Source organism: Neoarius graeffei, chromosome 2 (genome assembly GCF_027579695.1).
Source record: "Neoarius graeffei isolate fNeoGra1 chromosome 2, fNeoGra1.pri, whole genome shotgun sequence".
Classification (NCBI taxonomy): domain Eukaryota; kingdom Metazoa; phylum Chordata; class Actinopteri; order Siluriformes; family Ariidae; genus Neoarius; species Neoarius graeffei.
Genome location: NC_083570.1, coordinates 11667162 through 11689880, shown reverse-complemented (window position 1 = coordinate 11689880; position 22719 = coordinate 11667162). Strand labels below are relative to the sequence as shown.

At 44.1% G+C, this 22719-nt stretch overlaps 1 protein-coding gene across 1 annotated transcript; it reads left to right on the top strand.

Annotated features, from left to right (window-relative positions):
• The first annotated feature begins 797 nt into the window (after positions 1–797).
• tram2 (translocation associated membrane protein 2) lies at positions 798–16969 on the top strand. The gene is made up of 11 exons (XM_060913813.1): positions 798–992; positions 5724–5787; positions 5885–5994; positions 6074–6190; positions 7388–7446; positions 7905–7989; positions 8075–8145; positions 8226–8330; positions 8413–8556; positions 12799–12956; positions 16237–16969. Exons 1-11 carry the CDS (start codon positions 873–875, stop codon positions 16311–16313), a joined length of 1110 nt encoding a protein of 369 aa, XP_060769796.1. The 5' UTR covers positions 798–872; the 3' UTR covers positions 16314–16969.
• The last annotated feature ends 5750 nt before the right edge of the window (positions 16970–22719 follow it).

The window sequence follows — 22719 nt, the reverse complement described above, 5'->3', positions numbered from 1 at the left end:
AAGTAGGGAAGCGGAAGTGCGTGTACAGCGGATGTAGAGTGGACCAATCAGAGCCCTCTTGTCTGCGAGGCTTCTGCGGTGGTCACAATTTTTGGGAGGTGCACGCAGAGCGTCTGCGAAGGTGGGGGGGCTACGCAGACGCTGTCTGCGAGGACTGGGTTGTCAGCATAAATTGGCCTTAACTCCTAACTGTTAGCACGGCTGCCCGTTGCTCTGGGTATGTGTGTGTGTTCACTGCTTCAGATGGGTTAAATGCAGAGAGGAATGTCACGAGGGGCAGCACGGTGGTGTAGTGGTTAGCACTGTCGCCTCACAGCAAGAAGGTCCTGGGTTCGAGCCCCATGGCCGGCGAGGGCCTTTCTGTGTGGAGTTTGCATGTTCTCCCCGTGTCCGTGTGGGTTTCCTCCGGGTGCTCCGGTTTCCCCCACAGTCCAAAGACATGCAGGTTAGGTTAACTGGTGACTCTAAATTGACCGTAGGTGTGAATGGGAGTGTGAATGGTTGTCTGTGTCTATGTGTCAGCCCTGTGATGACCTGGCGACTTGTCCAGGGTGTACCCCGCCTTTCGCCCGTAGTCAGCTGGGATAGGCTCCAGCTTGCCTGCGACCCTGTAGAAGGATAAAGCGGCTAGAGATAATGAGATGAGATGAGATGAGATGAGGAATGTCACGAGTGTGTGATGAATAAAGTTCTTTCTTTGCATCGGCTTTCAGACAGGAAGGAATGCCGCCCGCGCGCCCTTTAAGAGCCGCGCATGCGCAGTCCTGACAGAAAGTTAACTTGTTGCAAACTTTTTTTTTTTTTTTCCTTCCTTACAGCCGCCTGGGCAGGAAAACAAGGAGTCAAGAAAGGAAACTGTAAATTAGTTAGAAATGGCTTTTCGGAGAAGAAATAAGAGCTACCCTTTCTTCAGTCAGGAGTTTTTAATTCAGAACCATGCCGACATTGTGTTTAGTTTGGTCATCTTCATTTTAATTGGCCTGATGTTTGAGGTATGTTACACACACACACTTTTTTTTTTCCTTTTCTTTCTTCCTTCTTCTTCTTTGTTCAATTGATTTTTTTCCTCTTCTTCACAGCTACAATGTAGAAATGAACAAGGTGAAGCTTGCACTTGGTTATAAAAACATCTGAGCTAGAGGTGTCTTGCTTATTTCCTTATTGTTTGTTTTTACTTCCTTGAGACAGAACTTTACAATAAAGCTCAGAAGATACAATGACAGTCCTGGGTAAAGATCTTTAAAGCTGTACATAATCAAATGCCCCAGATCAGATTTGCTTAAATGGCTCATATCAGTGGTGTAATCTGACCTTCACTTTACTGAGAGTCTGAAGTTAGTGAAGCTCATACTGTATAGATAGATAGATAGATAGATAGATAGATAGATAGATGGCAGCTTTTCTGACCTTTTGACCTGAAAGTTTGTTTATTTCTTTTGTAAATCTGTGGTTAGGGGGAGGAAAAAAAAAAAAACAGCCCAAGAACCCATTTGCTCCTGAGATCCCCCTGGAGTTCAGGGTAGATTATAAGTGCCACGTCTCAGTGCAGTAGGATGGGCTCTTTCTTCTGAGCTTCATCTCCTTCTTTTCCTGCCTTCACTACACGTTTTCGCTCGGCTTTTCAATTTTGTTTCGTCTTAAATCAGCAAACTAGATTGACACAATCCCAAAAGGCTTCATTTGACACCTGAGCAATTCCAGCGTTATGGACGTGACACTTGAACTCAAAATGGCAACAAATGACCCAGTGCATGTTTTATTGTCTCCCAGTATTTAAACAGGTGTTGCATATTTTAAGGCTGTACCATACTGGAGAAGTGATAGAACAAGAACAGTTCCCATAGTACATCTAGGGCATGCCAGAAAACGCCAATAAAAGATGCGTTATGGATGTGACAGAAAAAGTATCACTTTTCTTGGGTGACTGTACATTTTTATCAAACTCTGTGAAATTGTAAACCTAATGTCGAAATGGAGATATCCATTTGATAGAGGGGTCCAAGGTGAATATTAAAAAATCTTTGTTTAAAATTTTTGTATTTCATGCAGAGTTTCGGAAGGAAAAGTCAGCGTTATGGATGTGACGAAATTCCGTTATGGATGTGACGCGTCTGAAATAGACATGGCATATGTTTAGAAAATCAGCAATTTAACCACCATAACCCTTTGAAAAACTCTCTAAATATCAGCTAAAACTATCAAAGTTCTTAAATAATATTTAGGATGGCTATTGTTTTGCTGTTTTGTGGATTTTAGCATACATTTCTGTGGCTTGTGGCAATAATATAGAATTGTACATGATCAAAGTTGATTTTAGCTTGGGTTTTACATTATAAGAAAGAAAGACTGACAGTGACATATTAGGTTGGTTACAAATTGGTTCAACTTATTCACATCTGTAAAATACAGGCCTAGGTGAGATCTCTGGGAGTGGTTTTGATGTATTACATGTTGCTTTATTTTTGCATGGTGAGGTTGACATTTACATGGAATTGCCCACCTGCAGGACACTTGGACCCGATCCAGCACTGAAACGTCAATTAAACTGGCACCTCTTTACACGCGTCTTAATCCCGTATTCAGATTGTACAGTGGTGCTTGAAAGTTTTTAGAGTTTTCTGCATAAATGACCGAAGACATCAGATTTTCACGCACAGTCCTAAAAGAGAACCCGGTTAAACAAATGAGACAAAAGATTTATTATGTGAACCTTTGCTTTCAGTATCTGGTGTGACCCCCTTGTGTAGCAATAACTGCAACTAAACGTTTGCAGTAACTGTTGATCAGTCCTGCACACCGGCTTGGAGGAATTTTAGCCCATTCCTCCGTACAGAACAGCTTCAACTCTGGGATGTTGGTGGGTTTCCTCACATGAACTGCTCGCTTCAGGTCCTTCCACAACATTTTGATTGGATTAAGGTCAGGACTTTGACTTGGCCATTCCAAAACATTAACTTTATTCTTCTTTAACCATTCTTTGGTAGAACGACTTGTGCGCTTAGGGTCGTTGTCTTGCTGCATGACCCACCTTCTCTTGAGATTCAGTTCATGGACAGATGTCCTGACATTTTCCTTTAGAATTCGCTGGTATAATTCAGAATTCATTGTTCCGTCAATGAATGGCAAGCCGTCCTGGCCCAGATGCAGCAAAACAGGCCCAAACCGTGATACTACCACCACCATGTTTCACAGATGGGATAAGGTTCTTGTGCTGGAATGTAGTGTTTTCCTTTCTCCAAACATAATGCTTCTCATTTAAACCAAAAAGTTCTATTTTGGTCTCATCCGTCCACAAAACATTTTTCCAATAGTCTTCTGGCTTGTCCACGTGATCTTTAGCAAACTGCAGACGAGCAGCAATGTTCTTTTTGGAGAGCAGTGGCTTTCTCCTTGCAACCCTGCCATGCACACCATTGTTGTTCAGTGTTCTCCTGATGGTGGACTCATGAACATTAACATTAGCCAATGTGAGAGAGGCCTTCAGTTGCTCAGAAGTTACCCTGGGGTCCTTTGTGACCTCGCCGACTATTACACACCTTGCTCTTGGAGTGATCTTTGTTGGTCGACCACTTCTGGGGAGGGTAACAATGGTCTTGAATTTCCTCCATTTGTACACAATCTGTCTGACTGTGGATTGGTGGAGTCCAAACTGTTTAGAGATGGTTTTGTAATCTTTTGCAGCCTGATGAGCATCAACAACGCTTTTTCTGAGGTCCTCAGAAATCTCCTTTGTTCGTGCCATGATGCACTTCTACAAACATGTTGTGAAGCTCAGACTTTGATAGATCCCTGTTCTTTAAATAAAACAGGGTGCCCACTCACACCTGATTGTCATCCCATTGATTGAAAACACCTGACTCTAATTTCACCTTCAAATGAACTGCTAATCCTATGGGTTCACATACTTTTGCCATTCGCAGATATGTAACATTGGATCCTTTTCCTCAATAAGTAAATGACCAAGTATAATATTTTTGTCTTATTTGTTTAACTGGGTTCTCTTTATCTACTTTTAGGACTTGTGTGAAAATCTGATGTTGTTTTAGGTCATATTTATGCAGAAATATAGAAACTTCTAAAGGGTTTACAAACTTTCAAGCACCACCGTAGCTAACCTTCATAACTCTTCGGACGTTGACGTTTCAAGCATCAGATTAACCCATGGTGTTAAAATTAATCCGAAACTTTATCATCTAATGCACCACGTGGTATCAGAGTTTACGTCTCAACCCAACACTTTGGCGACTAGTTAATCCAAAACTTTGTGGACGGATTTCTCCAAATGTTAATTCGCGCTTAATGGACGTGTTAATCCAAGACTTTTGAATTATTGTTTAATCCGATGATTAGTTACGGGTCAAAAATAAGTATCGGATTAAGCATTTTTATTACTTAACCCATAATGACATAATCCAGACTTTTAGCTCTGGATTAAACTCGTAGGTTATGGGCTCATTAGTTAATCTAATGCTTAATCCAAGATTTTCGCTGCATAATAATCCAAAACTTTGTAGCTGGATTAATATAGCATTTTAGCTAAAATGAATCAGGGTGCAGATTAAACTAAAATGTTTTTGGATTAACCCATAATGATGGGTTAATTAACACACTAGCTACATTGTAATCCACTAGTTATTGGTTAATTCATGACGATACGTCATTGTTGGATTAAACCAGATTAAATCATAAATTTGTTGAATTAAATGTACATTGTTTTGATTAATGCGTTTAAATTCCAGATTTATAATTTGTCCAGCACTGTATGGAGTAATTAGCTAGTACCTAGCATGTCTAATCTAAACCTTGATTGATGGGTTAATCTGATATTTGATCATAGATCAAACCATAAATTATCGGATTAACTCCTTTATTTTACTTTACACACAACAGCTTCGGTCAGCATTGCAGATATGGACCAATACTTATGTAGATCTGGGATTAATCCTTGACACTGGCTCTGAATTAATCCGAAACATCATAGATTATTGATTTTATTTTAATCCAAGCTTCCAGAAGTAAATCTGCAAGTTTCCTGCAAATAAGGGCTCGATCCAGCACAGGATGAGTTAATACAGCATAATAATCTAACCCTGTGATGATTAGCATAAAGGCTGTGGTTAGCGATGCATGCTAACTTCTCTCTTTTAGTTTCCTTAGAGGTTTCAGTTTCTATGGTAACGCTGTATGATTGCAGCTGTGGGCTGAAACCGTCCAAGTCACTTTCCTGAGTAGTTTCATAACTTCTGCTAAAATAATACTGCATTTATAGCAACCATGAAACGGAATCCTCAAAAAAAAAATTTAAAACGTGCTTTATTTAAAACCTCAGTGTGGCTTTACACTACATCATTAAAATGTTGGTTAATTAGATAAATTACTTGTGTTCTTCAGTAATCTTATAATTATTTGCGTTGTATGTACTAATATATATATTCGTAAACTGTTTTTCGGTTTCGGTTAACGCTAGTTAGCAAATTAGCAGTAGTGACCTGCTTTTTTTTTGCGCCTTGGAAATTTGATGTAGCGTGTAGTAAAGAGATGAAGGAAAGAAAACCGCTTAAATAGATCATTATTGTATCATGGTTAAAAGGTTTTCTGTTCATCGTGACATCATTTGTCATATTTATCATGTATCATCAAATCGGCTGGACTCGTGGTGTCTGGGTTGTTTTCTTTCTTTTTTAAAAATTATTATTATTTAATGGGTGTTTTGATTCCAACAGGCAACTGCAAAAACAGCCATTCTCTTTATTCAGCCTCAGTACAACATCAGCACATTGAGCACAGGTAACACACATGCGCACACGCACACACATGTATAATATTTCAGTACAGCTTGCTCCATGAAGGTAATGACCCGTCCTGCCGTGTGTGTGTGTTTCAGACGGAGAGCTGACTCTGTACCATTACGGGTGGAAAGACTGCGCCACCGTCCTCTTCTATCTCTTCATCACCATCATCCTCCACGCTGTGGTTCAGGAGTACATCCTGGATGTGAGTTACGTCACAGCCACGTGCATTATGGGTAATGCAGTAGCTCAGGGTTTAATCGTGTGCTGGTGGTTTTGTACAGAAAGTAAACAGGCGTCTTCACCTTTCGAAGAGCAAGAACACGAAGTTTAACGAGTCCGGACAGCTGTGTGTGTTCTACCTCGTCTCCAGTTTGTGGAGTCTATACGTTCTCGCTACTGTAAGACACACACACACACACACACACACACACACACACACACACACACACACACACACACAGCCAGCCAGCCATTGTTTGTTCGGCCTGCCTGCCTCTCTCTCTGTTTGTCTCTCACTCTCTCTCTGTCTCTGCAACTCGGTCGGTCTGTCTGTCTGTCTTGTTCGGTCTCTCTCTCGCTCTCTCTGTGTCTGTGCTCTCTCTCGCTCTGTTGCTCTGTCGCTCGCTCGCTCGCTCTGTCGCTCGCTCGCTCTGTCGCTCGCTCGCGCTCGCTCGCTCTGTCGCTCTCTCGCGCTCGCTCGCTCTGTCGCTCTCTCGCGCTCGCGCGCTCGCTCGCTCGCTCTGTTGCTCGCTCGCTCGCTCTGTTGCTCGCTCGCTCGCTCTGTTGCTCTCTCGCGCTCTCTCGCGCTCGCTCTGTTGCTCTCTCGCGCTCGCTCTGTTGCTCTCTCGCGCTCGCTCTGTTGCTCTCTCGCGCTCGCTCTGTTGCTCTCTCGCGCTCGCTCTGTTGCTCTCTCTCTTGCTCGCTCGCTCGCTCTGTTGCTCTCTCTCTTGCTCGCTCTGTTGCTCTCGCTCGCTCACTCTTTCTCTCGCTCGCTCGCGCTGTTTCTCTCTCGCTCTGTTTCGCTTGCTCTCTCTCTTGCTCACTCTGTTTCTCTCGCTTGCTCTTTCTCTCGCTCGCGCTGTTTCTCTCGCTTGCTCTTTCTCTCGCTCGCGCTGTTTCTCGCTCGCGCTGTTTCTCGCTCGCTCTGTTTCTCGCTCGCGCTGTTTCTCTCTCTCTCTCGCTCTGTTTCTCTCTCTCGCTCTGTTTCTCTCTCTCGCTCTGTTTCTCTCTCTCGCTCTGTTTCTCTCTCTCGCTCTGTTTTTCTCTCTCGCTCTGTTTTTCTCTCTCGCTCTGTTTCTCTCGCTCGCTCTGTTTCTCTCGCTCGCTCGTGCTGTTTCTCTCTCTCGCTCGCTTGCACGGTTTCTCTCTCGCTCTGTCTCGCTCTGTTGCTCTGTCTCTCTCTCGCTCTGTTTCGCTTGCTCTCTCACTCGCTCTTTCGCTCGCTCGCTCTTTCTCTCGCTCGCTTGCGCTGTTTCTCTCGCTCTCTCTCGCGCACTCGCTCGCTCTCTCTCTTTCGCACTCACTCGCTCTATTTTGCGCTCTCTCTCTCTCTCTCTGTCTCTGAAATGTATGTTATTTATTTCCCTCTTTTGCAGGAGGGTTACATTCTGCACCCGAGCAGTCTGTGGGAGAATTACCCTCATGTCCACCTGAGGTACACACACACACACTTTCTCTCACCAGTAATACTGAGTACGGAGCCTCCCAAGCTGCAATCTGATTGGCTGTCGCACTTGGAAGCACACATCATGATACTGAGCTTTTTCAAGCGAGACCTTGTCAACATTTACAGCATCATGACTCGAACCACTTCGTACAGAACACCTGGATAAGTTTACGGGCCGGATTTTCTGACTGATTGTAAGAAATGTTGATCAGTAGGCGGATCCAAAAAAAAAAAACCCTCAGATTGTCATGTTACCGAGAAACGGCAAAGAAGCGTAAACTCCTCTGTCCTGAAGATGTCAGAAAACTGAGCTGTTACTATAGAAATGAGAATGAGCGCATTACAGTAGAAACCTGTTATTTGCAGTGATGACATGTAGGAGACTTCATTCTGTTTCGGATCATTTGTTTGCTCTCTCTCTCTCTCGCGCTCTGTCTCTCTCTCAGGTTCCAGGTGAAGTTTTTCTATCTGACCCAGTTGGCGTATTGGCTCCACGCTCTGCCCGAGCTCTACTTCCAGAAAGTGCGCAAGGTGAGAGACGAGATGAGCGAGAGCAGAGAGATGTGTGTGAATGAGGGCAGGAGTGATACTGTGTGTGTGTGTGTGTGTGTGGCAGGAAGAGATCCCTCGTCAGCTGCAGTATATCTGCCTGTACCTGTCTCACATCCTGGCTGCGTACCTGTTAAAGTGAGTGCACACTTTTAATGCAGGACCTGGATTTAATTTCATACCGTGTACTCATGAAGTGCGTGTGTGTGTGTGGGCAGTCTGACGCGTGTAGGGTTGGTGTTACTCTTCCTGCAGTACGTCTCTGAGACGGGGTTCCACCTCTCCAGACTCATCTACTTTATCGACGAGACCCATCATAAAATGTAAACCACGCAAATATGGAGCATCATGATGTCACCTTTGTGCAGTATTGCTTTTTAAATGTGTGTGTGTGTGTGTGTTTAGGTTTGATCTGTGGTCAGTGGGCTTTGTTTTGACCCGTATGGTGTCTCTGACCCTGATGTTCTTGTCTGTGGGTTTCGGTTTGGCACGATCAGAGAACCAGACACTCGACTGGGAGGCTGGAAACTTCAACACCCTCCCTATCAGGTAAGAGAGAGACACACACACACTGCCTCCACTGAGCAGATGTTCTGTCCTCATGCTGTGCTCCAGCTGTGTAAGTGTCCTGACATGCAATATGAAGGAAAACATGAGGAGTCCCCGAGTACGTATTCCAAGTTGAGGATGCGTTTTTTTGGTTTGTTTGTTTGTTTTCCTTTTCCCCCCCAGTCGGAGATCATAAATTACGAGTTACGACTTTTAGTTGAATGCAGCGTAAATCCTCAGCTTCTTTTCCAGCCCAATCCATGCTTGCTTAAAGGTCCCATGGCATGGTGGTTTGTTGATGCTTTAAACGGGCTCGTGGAGGTTTCCGGATGTTATATCCGCAGCCTTTCTCGAAATGAACCCTCGGCACGTAGATATACAATGCAATGCAATAATGAGTACACCCTCTTTGAAAAGTAACATTTCACACAATATGACAAGGAACACAAAGATATATATTTCCAAAATGTTCCCAGACTAAGTTAAACACAGGTTCTGTTGAGCTTTTGAACTCAAAACAAAGGCTAATAATATAACTTAAATGATTTTTATTTCAGTTTTAGTGAAATTTGTGTGGTGCAGAAATGAGTACACCCCACTGAAGGGCTCTGAGTAAAGCAACTTTTTAGGCTACCAATGTGGACCTGAACAAACAATTAACCACAGGTGAGTCTAACGCTACGTTCACACTGCAAGGCTTAATGCTCAATTCCGATTTTTTTGTGAAATCCGATTTTTTTGTGAGGTCGTTCGCATTAACAAATATATGCGACTTGTATGTGATCCTCAGTATGAATGAAAAGCGACCTAAAAGTGTTCCGCATGCGCATTGCAGGATACGACGACATCACACGCAGTGAGCATGGCCAGTGTTTACGGAAGTAAAACCGCCCGGTTGCGGTATGACCCATCCAATCTAGCTTGAATAGCTGCATCCCCCCAAATGGAAATCAGCTCCCTAACCTCTGCGTCCTTCCATTGAGAAGATTCAGAACCTTCACAGCCCGAAGCGTCCCTCGCATTGATGTCATGCGCAGGGGCGCAGATACGTTTTTTGAACTGGGGGGGACAAAAAAACTGGGGGGGACAAAGCTGCCAGCAAACCAACCCCAACCCCGATATGCCTGTCAAACTTGTTGTGGGTTACTATAGCAACCAAGCTCGAGCTCGCAACCTGTGCAGTCTGCGCAGCTCAACCAACCGAATATCAGTCTTTGTTTTATGTGAGTTGTTGCAACTATGTATACACTGCTGTGCACCTCAATAAACCGAATGGTAATTAGTCTTTTGATTTTTCCGTGAGGTTTGCCTTGTGCAAAGAAAGACAGCATAGACGTTTTTTCCTCCCTATAAGTGGGGGGGACCGAACGAGGCGAATTTAAATCTGGGTGGGACGAGTCCCCCCCTCTATCTGCGCCCGTGATTATGCGCCATGTTGTTGTAACTTTTTTTGAGAGACCGCCGCCTACTTCAGCGCAGAATAGTGACGTTTGTGGCTTGTTGATGACGTGTAAGTCGGATGAATGCGACCTGGCGGTTCAGACTGAAGTCGCATATGAAAAGAGCGGATAGGAATCGGAATTAGGACCACATATCCAAACGGCCTGGGTCGGATTTGAAAAAATCGGATCTGTGTCGTTCATATTGTCAATAAAAGATCGGATACAGGTCACATATGGGCGAAAAAATCGGATTTGAGTCACTTCAGCCTGCAGTGTGAACGTAGCCTAATTAGTCATTACACAGGTGTTAATTAGGCAGTTGGCTACAAAAGGCTGTTACCTAAAGCAAACCACCCTTTCCCATTTCCTGCTGTCAGCAATGGCACCTCATGGCCAGGAAATGTCTCTGGATCTGAGAAAGCGGATTATTGCTTTACACAAGAGAGGTGAGGGCTACAAGAAGATCAGTAAAGCCTTACTTATCAGTAAGAACACGGTTGCAAAAGTGATCCAAAAATTCAAGACAGATGGAACTGCAGCCAAAGTACAGAGACGTACAGGCCGGCCAAGAAAATTAACACCCAGGCAGGAGCGGCTTGTAATGAGAAAAGTTGAGGAAAATCGGCATGCAAGCGCACAACAGGTATCTAAGGAAGTAGAGACTGAAATTGGAGTGAATGTGTCACGTGACACAATATGCCGTACAGTGCAGCGGAATGGCATGCATGGGTGTCGTCCCCGAAGGAAGCCTCTCCTAAAGCCCAGTCACAAAAAAGCCCGTCTAGAGTTCGCCAGGGCACATGCTGAAAAGGATGAAGGCTACTGGGACTCTATACTCTGGAGTGATGAGACCAAAATCAATCTTTTTGGAACTGATGGCTTCAAAACAGTCTGGCGTCGCAAGGGTGAGGAGTACAAGGAAAAATGCATGGTGCCCACAGTGAAACATGGAGGGGGTAGTGTTCTTATGTGGGGTTGCATGAGTGCTGCGGGTGTTGGAGAACTGCATTTCATTGATGGCATCATGAATTCTCAAATGTACTGCTCTATACTGAAAGCTAAGATGCTTCCATCACTTCGGGCCGTTGGTCGTCGTGCCATTTTTCAACATGACAATGACCCAAAACACACATCTAAGGCCACTGCTGACTTTCTGAAGAGGAACAGGGTGAGAGTGATTCCATGGCCAAGTATGTCACCTGATCTGAACCCTATAGAGCATCTTTGGGGAATACTGAAGAGGCAGGTTGAGCATCACTCTCCATCCAACATCCAGGCTCTGAAAGATGTCATCCTTGAAGAATGGAAAAAGATTGATGTAGCCAAATGTTGTCAACTTGTGCACTCCATGCCAAGGAGACTTGGGGCTGTCATTGCAAATAATGGAGGCCATACAAAGTACTAAATGTACTGGATGTAATTGAGTTTGTTGTGGGGTGTACTCACTTTTGCTCCACCCCACTTTCACGGAAACAGAAAAATATGTAATTTAAGGCATCTTTTCACCTTTCTGCTTGAGTTATAATGTAAGAACATGGTGCAATAAACATCAAGGAACTGTTTGGGACATATTGTTTGTGTTCATTTTAATACTGTGAAAAATGTCGTTTTTCGGGGGGGGGGTGTACTCATTATTGCATTGCACTGTAGCCTCCTGGGAGAGAGCCCCATTTCAGCGCTTTTCCCAGTTTTGCTAATGAGAAGCAGGAGGCGGGGAAGGGTAGAGGGTGGGGGCGGGTCTTATCATTAATATTCATGACATGTAAACGTGTTACCTCTGATTGGCTAACAGCACTGCGACGCTACCTCCAGTGGGTCAGAACAAGCGGATGTGGGTGTCTTACTATGGCGAGAGAGAAGGAACAAACCGTGAAGGGAAAAATACCGCGCGCTGACGTCATTAAGGTGCGACGCGAGGAAATAAAATAAATTCAACAAATGTTTGGGTTTTTACTGAACAAACAAACAAATAAAATGAACGAGTGACTTAAAAAAAAGAATGTGGGTGTCTTTGTAAAAACTGTTTTGATTGGCTATTATAACAGAGCATGCTGCATGCTTTTTGGTTTTGTAGCGCAGAGTACCTGGCTAACTGCAGGAAGCGGTTAGCTGCACAGCTAATGTAGCCATTGCAAGGCTAACGTGGCACCGATTTTAAAACACGGCAAAACGACTTAACAGTTATACACTTACTTGTTCGGTGTTTGTGGCTGATGCGGCAGGGATGCTTGGTACGGACCCAGGCTTCAGTGACAGTTGATGTGCAAAACCTGCCCTGTACTGTCCCAAGTTGTGGAAACATTCCTCAGGAAAATGCTTCCGACAAACATACACCGTCTTAGGTAGACTCGACGGCGTATTATTGGAGTAAATAAAATTAAGCCACTGCGTCTTCAGGGGCTCTCCCGTCGGCAGTAAAAACAGACTCTTTTCTGTGTTGTCACATCCATGTACAGCGCAATTTCCATGTTTGGTGGCAACTTTTGAGTTGGGCGGGCAATCCATACAGTGGGTGGGAATCCAGAGGGGGGGGCGTGGGGATCATCTCCCTTGCTGACGTAGTAAAGGGAAGAGCTTATCAACGCGCCGTTTTGACGCGCCATTCTCAAATGTTGGGCATCGTTTGGTTTACGCATTATGAAATTTCTAGCCACTGGGGTGACTTAAGAAGGTCAGAGGAACTCATTTTAACATTAAAAAACCTCAGAAAGTGAAAAATTCATGCCATGGGACCTTTTAATAAAATGGTGGTTTCGAGTATGTACATGTGCTCCATTTCTTGTATGTGTGTGTGTGTTAGGCTGTTGGTGCTGTTCCTGGTGTGTTCTACACAGTCGTGGCTGCTGTGGAAGTTTTTCTGTTTCCAGCTGAGACGCACTCGTGAGTTCAGACTGGAGCAGGCGAAAAAGAGAGCAGCAGCTAAACAGCAGACTTCACGTGCAGTCAAACGTGACACAGGTGTGTGTACACACACACACACACACACACACACACACCTACACCTTTCCTCAGACACGCCCTCTGTCGCACTGCGATTAGTACACACACTGTCGTTTCTTTTCAGTTTGCACTGGAATTTTAACATGAATCTAAAATCTGAAACGTTGCATATTTAACGAGCTTGTAATGTCCTCCTACGGACTGCTAATAAACCTGCTCATAAACGAGCTCGTGTTCCAAGTCGACACGTACAATTTCACGACGGAGAACGGATTAATTAATTGTATCCGTCCAAAACACCCTTTTTCTCAGCAACCACAAATCATAGCCACTTGGTACCAAACCTCAGCTTGGGGTTCTATACCATGTGTACCGTTTTCAGGTCTGTCGCACATCGACTTCCTGTTTACCGACAATGTATTTACGAAACATATAAGGCCATCCTTAAAAAAAATGTTTCCTGTCCACTGGGTGAGCAAAAAAATTTTCAATTGGGAGGGAGGGATTTTTTTTTTTTTTAATATATGGATGGATAAGAAATCGCAATGCTGTGTTTTGCTTTTTCTTTCAGTACTTTATTACAAAAGCAGACACATATTTAATAAAATATGACGGTTTAATCAACTGAAACTTGTACAAAAACTTTAAGTTAGCATTTTAAATGCTGACTGCAACATTTGCAAAACTTTTACAAAGATACTTAAAATATCCGACACAAGGACTTTTGGTAGTTCTAAATCGAGCGTTAGGCCTAGTTCGGATGAAATTACACTATTAAAATGATCACTGAATGATTCGTTTTTCTGAATCTTTACTATTTTGTTGTTCGCTAGAATACCATTTTGCGATTTCACACTTAAGCAAATGTTTGAAGACTCCGGATCTCCTTCCTTCATGGTGGCTGCCATTTTTTTTTGTGCCGCACGGCGCATGCGCAGAGCTGATTCAGTTCAGAGTGCGCGCGCACTCGGCGGAGGCAGTAGTGTGTCGGAGGGAACAGAAGCAGAGATGACGCTTATTTTGTCTCTGGTAAACCAGTCTTCTCTCACCCAATTCCGTGCTGGCATCAAAAGACACCGTTGGTTGTAAATGAACCCAAACTGAGTGGTTGGAGTGTATTTTCATACGCAAATGGAGAAATGTTGGCTGAGTGTGTAATTGTGTAGCCACCACTGCAGACCGTTGTCGTTGTTAATTCATAGCATGCTCAGCTGCGTGAATGTGTCATGCACCGAAAATAAGAGATTTACAAGCCAGGAACGCCTCATGATGCAATACGCAAGAAAAGAAAGAAGATTTACTGCCATTTTACTTTGTATTTGAGTAAAGTGAATAAATAAATGGTCTGTGGAAAATACATTTAATCCTGGGAACTGCATGCACAGGAGTTTATTTTGTGTTTACTCCCCCTGGGAATGCGTAAATGTCAAGTTCGATTTTAGATTTACGAACCCGAAAAAAAATGTCGAAAAACCTGCGTTAAAAAAAAAAATTTCAACGGCACTCACCCGGCCGGTGGACCGGAAACGGAACATTTTTTTAATAATGGCCTAGGGTGGATTTTGATACGATTTCAAAATGACAGTTTAGCAGGACGCTATTTGAAATCCCTGCGGAGAGACACTGCTCTTTACTTGTTTCAGGGTTCATTATTTGTTGAAGTCAACATTCATAATAAGTGTCCTATCCCTTCGATTGCGCGCATCCTGATATAAACGAGAGCGGGGGGGAGATACGTAAGCGAGCAGTAGCTCACCGTTCATCTTGTTTAGCATCCAGTGACGTCACCATGACAACCACCATCCATCTCTAGCTCAGTTCGTTAGAAGTTTCAGGCTCGTCTAATCTCAGTCGTGATCAGGCGGAAGTTTTCTTACTTGAGTGGTGATGTCACGAACCGAGCTCGTACGTGGCCCCGCCCCCAAATCACTTTCCCACAGAGTCTATGGAGATCTTGCAGTCACGTGACCGGAAAGTACACAGCTGCCATTTTGTCGGTCAAAAACACCGCTGAATACTGCTGCACTCGTGTACAAAATGGATCAATTTTAACCGACGGACTACACGGCTCATTTTTCTAATGAACAGATAACTAGATATATGTCTAAAATAAACGATCTACGGATTAGTGACCCTTATGGCTTACCGGACGGAGTTTTCACGACCGTGTCAGTGGATTTTGAACTGCCAGAGGTGGAATACCCAGACGTGTATAATTACCTCATTAACTTTCCCTCGCTGTTCAGTGGTGAAGCACTGCGTGCTTATAAATCTCTGCACAGTTATCTTTATAGAAATTCAGGATTTGTCAGCGACTCAGATGTGGCATCTTGTAAACAAGAAAATAATCCTCATTGGACGGGTAAGTCACTTAAGTATTGAGTATAGCACTGACCAGCCGATTATAGAATAGAATAAGGTAATTCCAGCTGTAATTCCAAATCGTCCGTCTACCATGGATCTGGCGTTGGAGAGGTAGAGGCTTAGCAGTGGAGATTTGAGTGGCTGTTTTCTGAGCTTAGTCAACAGGCCGGCTCTGCCTGCAGCCTCGCTTTTGCTTCCGCTCCCGGCGCCGCCTCCTTCGCTTTGCTTCCGATAACAATCCACGGAGACCCCGCTGGTCTCGCTATCTCATCCGGAATGTTGTGCATGCGATGGAAATCGCTACAAACCGTCATTTTCTGCTGGAAACCAATGTCCAGTAAGTCCATACGGTTGTAGTGGATATTGAAGTCCGGTACAGACGAACAACACGCAAAAATACACAAAAAAAAACATAAAAACCGTGCACGGGTAGGGAGAGCTTGTAGCCGCAGCCGTTGTAGTAGAATTGTATATAGTAGGGTTTTCCAGAAGAAAAGGTAGAAGCAGAAGTAGAAGGCGGAAATATGGCGTTTGACCGACAAGATGGCGTCTGTCACAATCTGGATCGGCTGTGACGTCACACGCAAGTGCTCCATATTCTGAAAGTTTTGGATTTCTGAGGGATTTTAATTAGTTTTAGAATCGTTTTATTGATGATGACTGTCAGAGTTTGAAAAGAATTTGTTGTGGTTTTATGTTGTGGTGTGGGTTTCGTATGCAGCTGAATTACTGTTGAAAGCATTTGACATTCTCTCTCACACACACACAGCTGAAACCAGATCCTCCCATTGTCGTGTGTGTGTGTGAGAAACCTGATTCCTACTTGTAGATGAGGAAGAATACATTGTATTTATAGGTTAATGAGACACACCCTCTTCTGTTACACGACAGGCAAACAATACCTGCTTTCTAAAGGTGTGTGTGTGTTTTGCAGCTGGCCACCATGAGAACGGCGCGCTCAAGGTGGAGAACGGAACGTCCCCTCGGCTGAAGAAGCTGAAAGCCCCTTAACCCCGCCCCATTTTTATAAGGGACAGAAATGGGAAATGGGTCACCCACTTCCTGTTCTGATCTACAACAGACTGAGGGTGCTATGACATTCCATAGAGGATGTGCCATCCAAAAGTGTTGGCACCCTCGGGAGGGGGCGCAAAAACCACGTACCTTCCCTTTTTTTTTTTTTTTCCCCCCCTTCCTCTCTCTCTCTCCCTCTCTCTCTCCCTGCCCCCTTTTGTACATCATTATCAGTATTTGTTACTTTTCCTTTCCGATAAGCATTATTGCAATTTTTTTTTCTTCCTTCTGCTGCTTTGTACCAATTCTCAGCTCCTTTTATCTAGGTCATCCAAAAGCCATGTTTTCATTTTTGTGTTTTCTGAATCAGTACTGTATCAGCCAGCCCTGGGGAACGTGATAAAACAGGCCTACGGTGGCCTGGGAAGGACATCCAGAGTGCAGGTCACCCACCAAGTGGGAATTTTTTTTGGGGGGAGGATTGTTGTTGGGGGGGTTCTTGCATGTCGTGGCTTTTTCTCACTCTCAGTTAGGAGGATAGAAATTCTTGACATGTTTAGAAAAAAAAAAGCATGTGCTAATGTTACGCTTCATGATCTTGTCGTTTATTATGACAATAAAAAAAAATGACCAAGTTGTTAATTTTATAGCAATGGAGTGTCCGCTAGTCTTTGAAAAACCTTCCTTTTGTCACCAGACCAGTTTTATGAGAATTCTAGGATACATACAGTACACAGATGAGCAATGCTTCCTCTTAAAGAAATTCTGCTTCTTCTTCCTGAATGACCTTCCTTATAAAATGTAGCCCGAGACAGATCTGGCTTCTGATTGGTTCGTAATGAATTTCTAAGGAGCACAGACTCAACGTGCCAGGTTTTTAGTGAAGAATTAAAGCTAGACGGCCTTTCGATTTCAAAAATCGGTGAAATTTACGGTAGTTCCCTCTGAAATTTGGTCATTGTGATGTATGTTTATTTCTGTAACATCTCACAAAATATCAGGGCATTCTGTGGCTGGGAAGTTATTTAATTTGAAGGGATTAAAGCAAATAATGTGCATGAAATCGCTTGCTTCGCGCAGTCAAGCAAACAGGAAGTCCATGTGCGCAGGTTTACCTTTGAGCGTGCACTGACAGTTCTATCATTCTGTCACTAAACGAACAGCTGATCACACCGAGGTGCTCGCTGAGCGCTGATATTTATTGATTAGTTTGGTCCTGCATTTCCTTTCCTTCATATAACGTAACGTCTTTTCTTCTTCTCGCTTTCCGTTACTGTAGTCGGTCTTTCATGTTTCATTCGCACACTCGCGTCCTCCGTTTTTCTCTCCTGTTTGAAATTTGTATCCCACAGTGCTTTGCGTGACGGGGAAAGCCCACCACGTGATGTGATGTGATGCATGATGTAGTATCTTGTATTGGGTCATGGTGAAGCAGGAAAAAATAGCAGAGAATTTAGGGCCATGTGGAGATAAATTAATTAATTGTTCTATTAAAAAACGAATAAAATTAGAAGTCTGTGCTTCAAATTCAGTAGCTTTTGGTCCACTAAACAAAAATGATGAATTAAGGCCAATTTATGCTGACAACACAGTCCTCGCAGACGGTGTCGCAGATAGCGTCTGCGTAGCCCCCCCCCCAACCTTCGCAGACGCTCTGCGCGCACCTCCCAAAAATTGTGACCACCGCAGACAGCGTCGCAGACAAGAGGGCTCTGATTGGTCCACTCTACATCCGCTGTACACGCACTTCCGCTTCCCTACTTTCCCGGTTTGGTTTGTTTTCACGACCGCCATTTTTAAAAACACGAGCGAAGATGGGTTGATCGAGGAAGTGAGGAAGTACGTACATCTATACGACTCCAGTTCTAGTCATTATAAGTAACCGGAGGATAAACACTCCACTAACCACACCCACCAACTACTCCTAGCGATTTCGCGACTTCGCGCCCCCTTGCGTTGTAGCGGTGAATAACATCGTGTACGCCTATTACTCCCCGCGCAACGATAAATTACAACTGTCTGCGAAAGCCTTGTCGCAAGAGCATGCAGAGGCCCTTAGGTGTCAGGAAAATTATTTTTATGACCGACACTTGAAAAATCTAAAAGGCAGTCTACCTTTTAAAGTAATTGAACAAAAAAAAAAACAAGCAAACATTGAAGGATAAAATTTCCAAATTTAATTTCCATAGCATTCCATTACGCGTCTTAAATTATTTACACTCCTAAACAGTCATGAACAGTGCAGGAGTTCCAAGAATAGTGTTTAAAGAAAGAGAGAGAAATTAATATTGCAGACCATGAGCCGAGGACTGCGAATTCTGGAAAAATGTCTTTGGCGCACCTACGCGTTTAGGATAAAGAAGTGTAAAAAGTAAGCGTGTCATCGTTGTCCAGAGCTAGATCAGTGTCTCCGAGGTGTTGCTAGCTGATTATTTTCCTGTAAAGGTCGAGTGAGAAGATTTTCCAAGGTGTCCTGGCTTCGCTCAGCCCTCGTAGTGTTGTTCCAGGAAATTAATCAGCAGCAGGGTGATGTGATGAAGTGTAATGACTGTCATCATGCCAAGCTGGATTAACTTCCTATAACAGGCATCCCTGAGTGACTTATTGATTTTATTAAAGAACATCATGTCATGCAGTTTATCAAACCCATTTATGTTCACTCTGAATGTTGTAGAACTTCCATGAAAGTCCCTGGAGCTGTTACTATAGAAATGATCTATCTGAGCAAGCAAGCCCTGCTATCGACAGAGCAATGAACATAGCGTGTCACTTCCTTCTCTGAGTGGAGTCTTGCCAAATGATGATTCAAGTTCGAGGTTGTCCCCGTCGATAGTTCTTCTACATATGGAACACATACTGTAGCAGTGCATTTTTTTTCCCACTGCACGAGAAGTCTGTACAAGCAAAGCGGACAATCCTAGGGGCTTCTCTCCAGGCATTTTAGCGCCATTAACGTTAGTTTGTTCCTGAACATGACATACAGTGGTGCTTGAAAGTTTGTGAACCCTTTAGAATTTGATATTTCTGCATAAATATGACCAAAAACAACATCGGATTTTCACACAAGTCCTAAAAGTAGATAAAAAGAACCCAGTTAAACAAATGAGACAAAAATATTATACTTGGTCATTTATTTATTGAGGAAAATGATCCAATATTACATATCTGTGAGTGGCAAAAGTATGTGAACCTTTGCTTTCAGTATCTGGTGTGACCCCCTTGTGCAGCAATAACTGCAACTAAACGTTTGCGGTAACTGTTGATCAGTCCTGCACACCGGCTTGGAGGAATTTTAGCCCATTCCTCCGTACAGAACAGCTTCAACTCTGGGATGTTGGTGGGTTTCCTCACATGAACTGCTCGCTTCAGGTCCTTCCACAACATTTCGATTGGATTAAGGTCAGGACTTTGACTTGGCCATTCCAAAACATTAACTTTATGCTTCTTTAACCATTCTTTGGTGGAACGACTTGTGTGCTTAGGGTCGTTGTCTTGCTGCATGACCCACCTTCTCTTGAGATTCAGTTCATGGACAGATGTCCTGACATTTTCCTTTAGAATTCGCTGGTATAATTCAGAATTCATTGTTCCATCAATGAATGGCAAGCCGTCCTGGCCCAGATGCAGCAAAACAGGCCCAAACCGTGATACTACCACCACCATGTTTCACAGATGGGATAAGGTTCTTATGCTGGAATGCAGTGTTTTCCTTTCTCCAAACATAATGCTTCTCATTTAAACCAGAAAGTTCTATTTTAGTCTCATCCGTCCACAAAACATTTTTCCAATAGCCTTCTGGCTTGTCCATGTGATCTTTAGCAAACTGCAGACAAGCAGCAATGTTCTTTTTGGAGAGCAGTGGCTTTCTCCTTGCAACCCTGCCATGCGCACCATTGTTGTTCAGCGTTCTCTTGATGGTGGACTCATGAACATTGGCTAATGTGAGAGAGGCCTTCAGTTGCTTAGGTGGTGTTTACATTAGACCGTATCAGCGGATCATCAGATTAACGTTTTAAAAACGATTCGCGTGCACACAGCAACGCCAATACACGATTCGCGTGCACACAGCAACGCCAATACACGGATACGCTCGGCCCCGCAGGCATCCTGCACTCCAAATCACTCCGCCCTGAACAGCGAGTGCCCTCTGGAGGGTGCGCACTCCGGCCCTGCGCAGCTCACAGAGCGCGCGAGTGAAGCGCATGAGTAGTGATTCGGGACAAATAGCAGGAAGTGAAAGTCCGCGCCGTTTTTCAGCAGTCGCGTCGCATGACCAACGCCAGCGAATCAGGAAGGTGGATGTCACAGTGACGTTGTCCAATGACGACGTCAGCTAGAGCTCAGCACAGCGTATCCTCGTTTCTCAATGTTTACACAGCACCGGATCAGATACGTACTGGATTGAATACATGGGCCCTGGCGGATTCAAGTTGTTCCGCCTGTGGAGTCGTTTCCCGGTGTTTTAATGTGAACGGACAGTGCATCCGCGACGAAAACGAGACGGATACGGTCTAATGTAAATGTAAGTTACCCTGAGGTCCTTTGTGAACTCGTTGACTATTACAAGCCTTGCTCTTGGAGTGATCTTTGTTGGTCGACCACTCCTGGGGACAAGGCCGGATTAACTATATGGGCCTGCGGCACAGTGCCCAGGGGCACTAACCACTCACAGCCAGTGGGGGGGCACCACATGACAGAAATTTAAAAATATTTTTCGTGAATGTTTGTACACTTAAAATGGTTATACACTTGACATTGTTAAATAGTCATATATAATTCATTATGAACACTAATTTCATAAGAACAACAACAATCATAATTCTGAGCAAGAGTGGCCTATGTGACCATTAACCCCCCTTTCCTCAACCTGTCAGGTGAGCCAGTCCACCTACGGTGAAATGTATCAATTTTTTAAAAACCGCGGTAGAAATGAAAAATGGACAGACATCAATTGAGTGGTTGTGTGAAGAGAAAATTAAAAAAGAGAGAGACTCCAGGCGTGTAGCTGTAATTAAAAATGTTCCAGTGTTAGATCGTTTTTTTTTTTTTATAAAAACACGACGAGGATCCCCTTGAGACATACAAATGCTGCTCATTTTTGAATAAGACATTTCAGTATGCCTCCATGCATATCGTTGGTTGTTTTCAGTGAATTTGATGGGCTGATGTAGCCTACTTTTATACATTTTCAATGAGGAAGAATGACCTTGTTTATGTGTACTATTTTTGACAGCAAAGGGCAAGGTTTGTGAGTGTGTGCAGGAGGGGGGCACTTGAGGTATAGTGCCCAGGGGCACTGCGTTGGCTTAATATGGCACTGCCTGGGGAGGGTAACAATGGTCTTGAATTGCCTCCATTTCTACACAATCTGTCTGGCTGTGGATTGGTGGAGTCCAAACTCTTTAGAGATGGTTTTGTAACCTTTTCCAGCTTGATGAGCATCAACAACGCTTTTTCTGAGGTCCTCAGAAATCTCCCTTCGTGCCATGATACACTTCCACAAACATGTTGTGAAGATCAGACTTTGATAGATCCCCGTTCTTGAAATAAAACAGGGTGCCCACTCACACCTGATTGTCATCCCACTGATTGAAAACACCTGACACTAATTTCACCTTCAAATTAACTGCTAATCCTAGAGGTTCACATACTTTTGCCACTCACAGATATGTTATCTCATTATCTGTAGCCGCTTTATCCTTCTACAGGGTCGCAGGCAAGCTGGAGCCTATCCCAGCTGACTACGGGCGAAAGGCGGGGTACACCCTGGACAAGTCGCCAGGTCATCACAGGGCTGACGCATAGACACAGACAACCATTCACACTCACATTCGCACCTACGGTCAATTTAGAGTCACCAGTTAACCTAACCTGCATGTCTTTGGACTGTGGGGGAAACCGGAGCACCCGGAGGGAACCCACGCGGACACGGGGAGAACATGCAAACTTCACACAGAAAGGCCCTCGCCGGCCACGGGGCTCAAACCCGGACGTTCTTGCTGTGAGGTGATAGCGCTAACCACTACACCACTGTGCCGCCCCAGATATGTTTGGATCATTTTCCTCAATGACCAAGTATAATATTTTTGTCTCATTTGTTTAACTGGGTTCTCTTTATCTACTTTTAGGACTTGTGTGAAAATCTGATGTTTTAGATCACATTTATTCAGAAATATAGAAAATTCTAAAAAGGGTTCACAAACTTTGGGCGGCACGGTGGTGTAGTGGTTAGCACAGTCGCCTCACAGCAAGAAGGTTCCGGGTTTGAGCCCCGTGGCCGGCGAGGGCCTTTCTGTGTGGAGTTTGCATGTTCTCCCCGTGTCTGCGTGGGTTTCCTCCGGGTGCTCCGGTTTCCCCCACAGTTTAAAGACATGCGATTAGGTTAATATGGGACGGCCTTGGG

Bases quoted from the DNA above. Each gene is read 5' to 3' on its own strand.
- tram2 (XM_060913813.1), top strand. From the start codon at position 873: ATGGCTTTTCGGAGAAGAAATAAGAGCTACCCTTTCTTCAGTCAGGAG. The intron at 7,447-7,904 runs GTACACACACAC...TCTCTCTCTCAG, and splicing joins TACCCTCATGTCCACCTGAG to GTTCCAGGTGAAGTTTTTCT. The intron at 7,990-8,074 runs GTGAGAGACGAG...TGTGTGTGGCAG, and splicing joins ACTTCCAGAAAGTGCGCAAG to GAAGAGATCCCTCGTCAGCT.